Source organism: Scomber scombrus, chromosome 20, assembly GCF_963691925.1.
Source record: "Scomber scombrus chromosome 20, fScoSco1.1, whole genome shotgun sequence".
Classification (NCBI taxonomy): Eukaryota; Metazoa; Chordata; class Actinopteri; order Scombriformes; family Scombridae; genus Scomber; species Scomber scombrus.
Window position 1 is genome coordinate 14,044,548 of NC_084989.1, and position 11,393 is coordinate 14,055,940.

The 11,393-nt window shown below is 41.2% G+C and overlaps 1 protein-coding gene across 1 annotated transcript; it reads right to left on the bottom strand.

Annotated features, from left to right (window-relative positions):
- Window positions 1-1,267: 1,267 nt before the first annotated feature.
- cdk8 (cyclin dependent kinase 8) lies at window positions 1,268-10,830 on the bottom strand. The gene is made up of 13 exons (XM_062441216.1): window positions 10,396-10,830; window positions 8,642-8,717; window positions 7,752-7,862; window positions 6,839-6,979; window positions 6,025-6,082; window positions 5,809-5,940; window positions 5,567-5,710; window positions 4,639-4,708; window positions 4,356-4,428; window positions 4,074-4,171; window positions 3,859-3,937; window positions 3,524-3,682; window positions 1,268-2,395 (listed from the first exon to the last, which is right to left on the bottom strand). Exons 1-13 carry the CDS (start codon window positions 10,521-10,523, stop codon window positions 2,270-2,272), a joined length of 1,395 nt encoding a protein of 464 aa, XP_062297200.1. The 5' UTR covers window positions 10,524-10,830; the 3' UTR covers window positions 1,268-2,269.
- Between the last annotated feature and the right edge of the window lie 563 nt (window positions 10,831-11,393).

Genomic DNA, 11,393 nt, shown 5'->3' on the forward strand with positions numbered 1-11,393 from the left:
ATATATATATATATATATATATATATATATATAATTTTATTCCCCCTGCTTTTTATATTGTATGTCCTTTGTGGATTTGTTTGACTGTTTGTTTTGTGTGATTTTTTTTGTTGTTTGTTTATTTTAAGTTTTGTCCAATAAAGTTGAGAGAAAAAAGGGCTTTACAGACATTTTGGGGCCTGTGGGGATTTTGTCGACACAAAGACCTATTTCAATGACAAGCAATGGCAGAAAACTGCGCTGGAGAGAGTTTTAGGGGTTTAAATAACATTCTGCAAGCACCGATGCTGAGAATAAGCTGAGGTAGTATTGTATAACAGACTGAAATAGCTGGGCCAGCATCCTGCAGGAAGAGGCTGAGTGAGAGGACTTGCTATACTTAGATTTGTGCTTTACTCTCCCAGGTGTGTTTGAAGACAGAAACAGTCTGCCTGGGGGAGATGACTGTCATCAAAGCGTGGAAAGAGAGCGGAGAATCGTCTCTGGACCATAGTCAGGATTTATTCCATTAGAAAGGGAAAGGGAGGTTCATTATTGAAAATTCAGTTCTATTCGTGGACAAGGGGGAAAGCTACAGCCTGCCTTTGCTGTACAGTTGTCAGTTGAACATTTATAATTGATTTAGCCATGAATATCAAAGCACACATGTAAGATGGTGACTATTTTATTAAGTGGGGCAGTTAAGTGTAGAGAGTATGCTGGCACACTTGGACTTTAATTTTTAATAAACGTATAACTTGTTCCTATTTTGAGATCATGTGCTTATTCAGAAAAAGACTGTAGATTAGTTCTGAACAACATAATCAGCAGATTAATCGATAATGAAAATAACTGTTAATTGCAGCTTTCTTTTGTCAAACATTGTATGAAAGCTGAAAGCACATTATCCTAAAGACTTGAAGTAACCTTTTTAGCTTAGTCTATGAAAGGGTCATATATAGGTGATTCAATTAAGGAGAATAAGGTGTCACTTATTAAAAACTAGACTAGTCTTTGTCGCAAGCTTTCTGTGACATTAGATATTGTTTTTAAGCACATGCACAAAATTGGATGCACATAATGTTCCTGTTAAACAGATTTTTCCAGCAATTTCAAACATATTTCCTGCCAGCTAATGTGATTTGTGTGAATTCTTGAGAAATAAATAGCTTAATGAACCAGTCACAGGAAGCAAAAACAGTTGCATCAATCATCAACAGCTTGCACATACACACACCCAAAATACCAACAATATGAATGTTTCCACTTTTATTGTCAGGATACTTGCTTCATGTAAAATATTTCAATACAATACAGTACAATGCATGTTCCATCTGCCATCCTCCATGCGATTGGTTGGTTTTGTCATGTTGTACGGCTTGCCACAGCATTCAGCAGCTGAGCGCTCAGCCAGTGCAAGCTGCTTCGCAACACTTGCCATGAAAACAAAACCCATGAAAACAGATTAAATTATAAACTACTAAAATCTTTTTTTTTTGTCGTCTTTTTTTTGTCCAAAAACCCTCAACACCACAGATGTGGGGGCTCCACATCCTCCCAGCATGCTTCACAGCAGCTCAGTTCAGTCCTCAGCTGAGGCCCTCACAGGGCCACACACACACACACACACGAAAACGGACAGACAGACAGACAGACAGACAGACAGACAGACAGACAGACAGACAGACAGACAGACAGACAGACAGACAAACAGACAGGAGGACAGACGGACAGGGAATCTGTCAACGCCGGCAGTCACATAGCAGCTTTCAGTCTCATCCAAGCTTAGACAGGAAGAGGGTAACTGGCTGGGGAAGGGCATAGGTGTAGACGGGTGGAGAAGAAGAGGGGAGGGGACGACACAAGAGATTAACATGTGTCCCCCCTCAAACAGAGCCATCTTCTCTTGGCTGGCTTGATTACGTCTGAGTAAATGAAACAGATTGTATTGGACCATGATATCCATTCTTCTCATCCTCCCGCATCGTGTTCCACCCCTCAGGTTTTGCTCTATAGCTATGTTTCTAATACTGGGGTAATGTTGTGTTATCCTGAAGAAGTGCAGGTTGTTGTCATTCTGGTCTCATAGACTGCTGTGGAGACGGTGCCCTCTGTGGGGTGGGGGGGTTTGTTGCAATGGACATCCCCACATCCCTCAGTACATTCTTTCAGGTGGGCGTGATGAGAGCTGTGTATGCATGTGTTTGTGTGTGTGATTGTGTGTGTGATTGTGTGTGTGTGTGTGTGTGTGTGTGTGTGTGTGTGTGTGTGTGTGTGTGTGAGGAGGGTCTCAGTAGCGGTGGGTCTGGTGGGAGTACTGGGGTGGCTGTTGGGAGGTAGAGGAATATCCCATGCTGTTTTGGGGCAGTGATGTGCTTGGTCCAGGGTTCTGGTAGGCAGCGTGTGGATTGGAGCGCTGCAGGGAGGGCAGAGAAGAAATTCAATAAATCCATTTAATCTTATTCATTTTTCCTGGAGGGGTTTGATGAGAATTTACTATACTATTTGGTACTGCTTCAAAACTTTGCCTCACTTCTGATCGTGACCTCGTTTTAGAGGTTGTGATGTTAACGCAATGCATAGGAAAATGAATACTGTTGATATGAGGTGTGAATGAGTATAAACACCAACAACATGATAGAAACTAACATTTTGTGTACACAATTGATATAAAAAATTGGATAAGTGCCTTAATATTAAACACATATTCTTTTTCTCATTTCAAGTAAAATAAAATTAAATAATGTGCATGCTAAAATAGAGCGGATCAATCATAGTGGGCCTGTCAATCGTTCCTTTTTCTGTGCCTTCAGTTTGGATTTGAGTGCACAAGTTTGCTCCAAAGATTTGTGCAAACTGTGAAATTTGTGACAAACTGGTTTTGATCTGCTCTATTTTATGTGGTTAACTACAGTCATTGCGTATACTTTTCTCTCTTTTGAGCATTTCTTTCTAATTTGTGTCACGCCTTGTCTCTGGTCTCTCCCTGACATGCAGGAGTCAGTCAGCGGAGCCCTGAAGCTCCACCCTGCACCTGCTCTGGGCAGAGAGGCTCAGTGATCGCTGGTGTATTCAGACTTTAATAATTTTACACATATCTCGTGTTCAAATTGCTCCGAATTTTAAACGACACTCCCCTTTTCCCCCAGGAATGCACTAACCAAGTGTGCACTCAAATCGATGAACAGTTCAAGAGACACACGAAGGACAAACATACAGACAGAGATGGTTTGCTTTGTGTAGAGATGGAAGTTTTGCATGTTGTCTCGAGACAGTAACATGAGAATAAAACTGCTGAAACAACTCATCAGTCATCCAAGCAGACTTTTTATTCATGACAACATTTGAAAAACCCATTTCCATGACCCTTAATACTGCATAAATGATTTATCGACATAAGCAAAACCCACTGCGAGTGAATATAAAAGTAGTATAAAAATTTAAGAGGTTTTATTGCATTTTAACATTTCCATCCAGTTTGATAAGTGCTCTACTTTGTGAGTATGTGTGTGTGTGTGTGTGTTTGTGTGTGAGAGAGACCTACCTGGTAGTCTGAGGTCATTATGAGGCCACCTGAGGTAGTGGTGGGAGGGACAACTCGCACTTTCTTTAGAGGCGGGCCCTGGACGTGGCTGTTGTCCTGGTTGCCAGTGTGCCCCGCCCCATTTGTGTGGTTGTTTCCCTGTTGCTGCTGCTGGTTCTTCTAAAACCCCCCCAAAAAACATGTACATTGTTAATGCTGAACCAACACGCTGTTCAACTGCATTGTGTATTTACTACCTCATTATGATGTTCCCCTTCACCTCCTTCTGTATTTAAGTAGAAGTAAGCACCTTGAACAACTGTATATAGACAGTAAATGTCACATTCCTTTCTTACTTTGTCTGCCTTGTCCTCTGGCTCCTCCTCTGTCAGAAACTCCCTCTTGGGATAGGGAATCTGGCAGCCTGCAAACACACTGGAGAAAAAGACAAAGAGGCTTGTCAACTTCAAACATTTTTTCCAATGACTTGGGGTTAATTAGCTAAGGGACCCATTTGACGTGTTGAGACGTCCCTGGGGCATGTGATCCGAGCTAAGGAGCAGTGACTCACTCAGAGGTGGGCAGCGGCTCCTCCAAAAAGTAGGGGTCCTGCATGGCCTGCTCGGATGTGATTCTACGGATGGGGTCCATGGTCAACAGTTTCTGCAGCTTTAATAAAGTGTGCACAATGTTAGCGTCAAACATGAAAAGGAGTGGTGTGAGGACAATGCGTGCGTCATGTGCCACTGAGAACAAAACTATAGCTACACTGCTGTGATGGATTTGCCATCATAATAGACTGAAGTTATGTTAAGTCATGTCATTTCTCAATTACTGATGCATTTCAACTCACCAAGTGGAATGCTTTGCTGTCTGGTTTGACTTTGTGTTTTTCCATGTACTTTATAAGGCTGCAGTTTGTGTATCTGCGATGGAGGAGAAGCATATTGTATTGACTTCAGTGCAATTACACCATTATAAAAACATGCAGAGGTATTTCATAGTAATAATAAAAATTGTGTGAACAATTAACATGTCTTTTTTTGCCAGCAGACACAACACTTAGGCTTTGCTCACTCAGAGTTTGTTTCAGATCTTTTTAAGAAAACTGGGACAGTGGTGCTCTGCAGACTCACGTGTTCCTTCTAAAGTCTTTCATCAGCGTGGAGTGTTCTGGCATCTTTTTGATGTCCTCCCAGTCTTTATCTGTCAAATGAGGGAAAAACAGGATTACAGCATGTCACACCCTCCCTCCCTTCAAGACCAGATTATTTAGGTTGTACGGTCTGGATTACAGTCTTTTAAGTACAAACATCCCGTTGTTACAGTTAAAGCAACTGCATTGTGCTTTGGTTTAGACGTTAAAATGTGGGGGATTTTTTGCATTTGCATTTGCACACATGTGAATTAAGTTTTTAAACATTCACACCAATTATCTACCAGCTTTAATTAAGCACCACAACTTTAACTGAGACAATTGCAAGGGGATTTTTGAATTAGCTCTGGTGTAAAATCTGCAAGCCTTGATCTCCTACAGAGGTAAAACAAAATCCATCAAACAAACTGGTGAGTTATACAACAAAAGCAGCAGAGATGGAAGAGAGGAAAGAACAGAAGTGGTTTAAGTGAACTGGAAAATATAGGCCCAAATGTAAGCCCTGCAAGTAAAAAGTTTCTATGTTTGTGACTTGGCTTCATCTATAGTGTCAGTGGATTGATGCTCTGAGCCAACAGACCACATTACCGCCTTAAGAAAAGGAGCAGGGAAATAATCTGCCTCTTCTAGGAAAGGAAAATGCTTATCCTTCCACAGCATTTTCCACTGAAAAATCAACACAGTAACAGTAACACTTTGGTATAATAGCAACTGAACAGCATTAACATAAATTGTTTGGAATATCAGAAATATCTATTTCCCTTACGTCACAAGCGGCACATCCCCTTTTGAAGCTATTCAGGTAAATGTTTTTTTTTACATTTGCATGTAATAATTTTAACTGAAAGGATTAAAACTAATTGTTCCTGAAAATGTTCTCCCAAAGTCTGGCAGCAGTGGGGTCTCACCAGCAGGGAAGCCCATGACGTTAAAGATGCGGTCCAGTTGGTCGTGGTGGTATGGGTTACTGGTCTTGATGTCCTCCTGGCGACAGTGGAATATGGGCTCAGATGTCAGCAGCTCTGCAAAGATGCAGCCAATCGCCCAGATGTCTGAAAGGACAGAGCACAGGCCAAAGCTGTCACTAAACCAGCAGCACATGATAACAAATGGCACGTTGTGTTGACAGATGGTGTTGCGCTATTCTCACCGATGGCTTTGGTGTAGTGCCGAGCCCCAAGCAGTAGTTCAGGTGCTCTGTACCAGAAGGTGACCACCACAGGGTCGAGATCGGCTAAAGGCTTCAGTGGTGAATTGAAGAGACGAGCAAACCCCATGTCCGCTGCAGAGTAGATATGTTGCTCAGTAAAGCAATAACAACCTTAGACTAAAAATGATATTATATTTTAAGAGGAGACATACATACCAATCTTTACTCTACCCCTTTCTGGCCCTTCCCCCATCACTAAAATGTTAGCTGGTTTCTGAGGGGAAAACGAGACATACACACAACTATAAATTGCTCTCACAATCCACATATTTAAAAAAAAAAAAACTAAACAGAAAAAATCCATTAATATACTAAGATATTTCAGATCAGTTTGGTCCAGGTGTTGAGCTAAAGTCCTGTATATGGTGTTCAAACAAAACTCTATACTGCTGCCCCCTAGTGGACATTATACACCCACTGCATCCCACAAGAGAGAAAGTCTACCATTTCACTTTGTCAGTCAGTGGATGTGAATGGGAGAGAATTTGGCATCCCAGCCTTATCAGTACAATCTGTAAACACATTAGACTACTTTCTATTTTCAAATTATCATCCCACAGAACATACTGCAAAACAAACAAATCATGTAAAGTTCCCCTTATAGTTAAATAACTATAATTATATGTAAAATATATCTACATATTTTATAATAACCTGGCACCAAACAACTGCAACGTAATATGGAAAAAAGTGTCAATGATCAACAAATTGTTATTCATATTGATTAACTCAAACATGTTTACAAATCACAGTACGTCTATGCACAAAAACATTTAAAACAAACCAAAACAGATGGTCACAAGCCATGACTGAACACATGCAGACTGACACAGCTTCACACGCCTTTCACCAATTCTTTGCCCAAAAACAATTTTCCAATCTTTCATCAACTGTTGCCCTGTTTTCCCATCTACCTAAATATTTTCTCTCTCTCTCTACTCCCCTCCCCTGCCCTTCCCAATCCTCTTACAAGGTCTCTGTGGAGGACCCAGTTGGCATGGAGGTAATGGATGCCATCCAGGATCTGGTAGAGCAGAGACTTGACCATTCCTCTAGGAAGCTGAAGTGGCTTCTTGTTGGCCTTGGACGCTCTGTGGAACTTAATAATGTGCTACAGGGAGACAAGATAATAGTCAGGGTGGCGTGCACGCACAGTACATGTTGACTAAAATGCATTTATATCCTTTGCTACATTTGGTTGGTCACAAATGTTACGCTACAGGCAAGATGAGTAACGCTGATGTTTGTGGCATGTGTTTCCACTTCTTCGGGAGGGGAATGTGACTATTGCAGCTCTGTGGCGGAAAATGGCATTTTAACTCAGTTCTGATATCCTGCCAGTTGAAACTGCCAACTGTAAAGCAGCAGAGGTTTCACTAACAAATGCTGAATACTGGTGTATGTGTCTCTTTAAATGAGACTTAGTAGTGCATAATTAGCACCATTTTCTCCTCCCTTACAACAGGCTGATGGTGACTGAGTGTATATGCATCAGTGCCATGAGTAATTGTGCATTTGTGAATTGTCCCTTGTTTAAAAAAAACAGAAGGAAATATTCACATATGTGCAAATGAGAGCAGATGGCATAAAAATATGTAACCTACTTGTAAACTAAGAGTTGTGTTTACAAGTACGCCTATGTGCTCGCATACTGTATATGAGTGGGAATGTGCAGTAAAAAACTATAAACCTTGAACAAAAACTAATTACACAGATATGTATCCACATGCATTCCCACTCATATTTGCATGTTCAGTACATTAGATTAGAATATGTTTAATAAGTCATGTCATGCAGCTCCAGTGTGTGAGTGTGTGTGTGTGTGTGTGTGTGTGTGTGTGTGTGTGTGTGTGTGTGTGTGTGTGTGTGTGTGTGCATTTTACCCAAAGATCATGTTCGGCGTAGTCAAAGAGCAGCCATACTTTACGGTCTGCATGTGATAGGAAAACCTTCTGCAGTGAGATGACATTGGGGTGCTTCAGCTCCCGCAGCAGCTGCAATATATAAATGCATTCAGAGGACTGGCCATACACTCAAACAGCAGAAATCATGAATGAAAAATTTAACTGTGAAATGTAATAAATTAATGTGCTGGATACCAATAAATAAAACATACAGGGTATGTAAAGAAGTGGTTCTTAAAGTGGGGCCCCCAGGAGTCCTTGTGGAGGTCCCAGGGGGTTGCTAATGATAAAGGTTAATCTTTTATTTTCACTATAAGTGCATCCATAAGTAACACAATGACAAAATGTATGACTATACTGGTCATGGGCTTCATAAACTTTCTGTAATAAAAATCTAACAGCGAAAATCTGATCAGACGGGGGACTCTGGGACAAAATCTAGTCAAATATGGGTCTGTGGTCTAATTTGTGTCAGTTTAGCAGTCATTGACATGAAAAAGTTTGAGAACTACTGGTGTAAAGAATATCACAAGCAAATGTGCAATCTGATGCAATCGAATAGAATACTGAAACTACTTATTCTTCAAAGAAGTTTGTTTGATTTGGTTGCGGTCCTGTAAGTTTGGTGTTGATTATGTTTATGATATTTTGTTAACTTCTGTATTCATGTCTGTTCTCAAAACCACAACCTACTTTTTCTTCTTTTGTGACTCTTTCGAGCTTCTTTGTGCTTTAAGTCTGCTGCTTACTTATCAAGAGCTTCTTTGTAAAAGACCGTGATTCGGATGTTACATAAACCACCTAGGAATGGCACGAAGGTGTTCAACAAAGACCAAACGAACAGACACAGAAATCTAAGCAGTCCTTACTGCAATCTCTCTGCAGGCTGACATGGAGATGCCAGTGCCTTCAATCTGCTTGAGGGCGTAGTCCTTATCATCCTTCCTACAAACACAGAGAGAGGCAGAGCGATATCAACACCAGACCAGACTGCCAGCCCCCTGAGAGCTGTCTGCAGACAAACATAAAGGGGGTTACTTGGCAGCTGGCACAGGGACTCTGAGAAGAGGCCGAGTTGCATTACCTCCAGATTTGTGTAATCAAGCTCACCTCTGAGGCTCAAAACAATAGAAGGGGAGAGGAAACAGGCCCTGTCTGGCAGCTGGCGAGGGACAAACAGAGCACTGGGACTGGCTCTCACTTGAATGAATCGGTTGCAACCCCTCCCTCCCCCTGGCCTAAATCATCTCATAAACCCATGCTTTGTGCCTCCTCAGGCCTCATCCAACTGCTGCAGCACAAATTAGCTTGCAGAGTCTCATAAACAGCAGCCTCCTAAAGTGAACACAAACATCTTTAAACACTTTAAGGCTCTTTTTGTGTGGTTCAGGCTGCCAGCATGTCCAGGCTGTGATAATGCGCCTGGTATGGGCCTGGTAGTTCAATAAGTCATCAGATCTTCCTAGCTTTGGTCCAGGCTCATTTAAAGACCCTTAAAAGGAATTGTTATATAGTGGAAAAAAAGGGAATTAAAATGTTTAGAAATTAAGGTTGATGACGCTCAGGTGGCCTTGAGATCTTAAGGTCGCAGCGTCCCTGGTTCAAGGCTGGCTGGATGTCATTACCCCCATCTGTCTCTCTCAAAATGTATCTCTCCACTGTCAAGCTCTGACTCTAGAAAAAATACTTCAAGGTGGGCTGTAGTTAAAAGGAGAAGAGGAGGGGGAAAATAGAGCATGAAAGCAACATGATCACACATTGAATTACAGCGTGCAAGTAACATTTTTACAATTTATACACAGCTAAATGCTATTTTAGGAGAAAAACAAAGTCATGCTTTGTGTCCCCAACATCAAAAATAAAACTCTGCTCTCATATGATAGATTCTGTTACATACTACATTCATCATAATTCATCAAAGGTGTAACAAAGTGATAAAAGCATGTTCATAATAATGTAAAGTAAGATGTGTCTGATAATTGATTTACTCAAGTGCATATGCTTGAGTAGTTTTTGCCTTAGTCTCGTTTTTTTTATAATTTACTTCTTATTTTTATTTGTTTACTGTACGTCAGTGTCTGAGTGTGTTGTTAATCATTGTGTTTTTTGTTTGTTTTGTTTTTAAATGTGCTCTTATTGTGATACTGTTACAGCACTGCCTTTTGTTCAAGAAAGCCTTCTCCCAGGGGAGACACTAAAAGTGACCTTGATAAAAGCTGGTATGGAGCTCTTTGCCACTTTGAGACCCTCAACATCAACAAGTACTTCTAAACAAGTGCCTGCTTCAGCCTAAATTCCCCCCATTACCATTAATTTTACTAGATAAAACTGATTTTTTACAACATCTACAAGAAAGGCAAGTCACAATCCCAACAGTAAACCAAATGTCAGTGCTTGTATACATGACATACTGAGCAGCCTGTTGATTGACAAAAAAAACCCTGAATGTCAACACACTGCCTTTACAATGTCCTTTGCATTAAACCTCTCGCAGCATGCCTCCTCTACCAGAAGCACACGATTGTAGCCTTAAAAGGAGACAGAAAGCTACATGTAATAAGTAATTTTAACGTATTTGGGAGAGGAGAGGGTTAGCTAGAGGCCTTGCTGGTCGTCAACTCACCCATCTTTTCTCTTCGCCTTGTATACATGACCGTAGGTGCCTCTTCCCACTTTGCATCCTTCGTACTCAAACAGGTCCTCGACTCGCTCTCTTTCGCCGGTCAGCTTTACTTTAAAATCATAGTCCATTTTTTCACCAGTGTTCAGGCTGAATGTATCCGCTCCTTTCCTTTTTTTTCTCTTTATTTTCTGAAGCGTCGCTTGGGAGGCAACTATAAAAGCGATACCAACGAGCTCTCGGTTTGGTAATTCAGCTAGTTGCTTTCCCCCCCAAGCGTGGCCCTTTCTTCCTTCAGCCCAGCGTCCACATCGAGTTTTCGGCTCAAATTTAACGCGCCGGAGGGGGGGTGTGTGGTGCTCGGTGAGAGTCCAGGTAGGAAAAACGAGCTCGAAATATGTTCCTTTCTCTTGTTGCTGCGTTTCTCTCTCAGCCGGTATCTGCTGCTCCAAAGAGACGCACTTCACTTCGGTAACGACGGCGTATCCAAGCACGGCACTGTCGTAAAACGTCGTGAAGCAGGAGAAGGCAGCCCTGCAGCAGAGAAAGAGGCTCAGACACACGGATCAGACCATGGAGTGTGTATAATACTCTGTGCAATTTAATTCAATCCAATGCAACAGAAATTCTACCTTTTTTTTCCAAGTTTATACCTTTTCTGTTTTTGTTAACGTGGTCAAAACAGGTGATAATTTTACTTCATATTTATTACTGAGGTCGTACTAAGTGGCGGTGGCGTACTGGGGTGCTTTATATTGACTGGTTATCCTAATATTTTGTACCCCTCATGTATGTTAATGGTGTGGACAAAATATTAGGAACACCATTCAATATAATGCACCCTAATACGCCACCATCAACCACTATGACTTCAATGATAAACATAAAGTAGAATTAACACCTTCTTGACAATGTCAACAAAAGCTGAAAATGTATAAGTATCATAAATGTAGAATTTATGGGAGAGTTGTTGTATTGGATTGCATTAGATTGCACAGAGG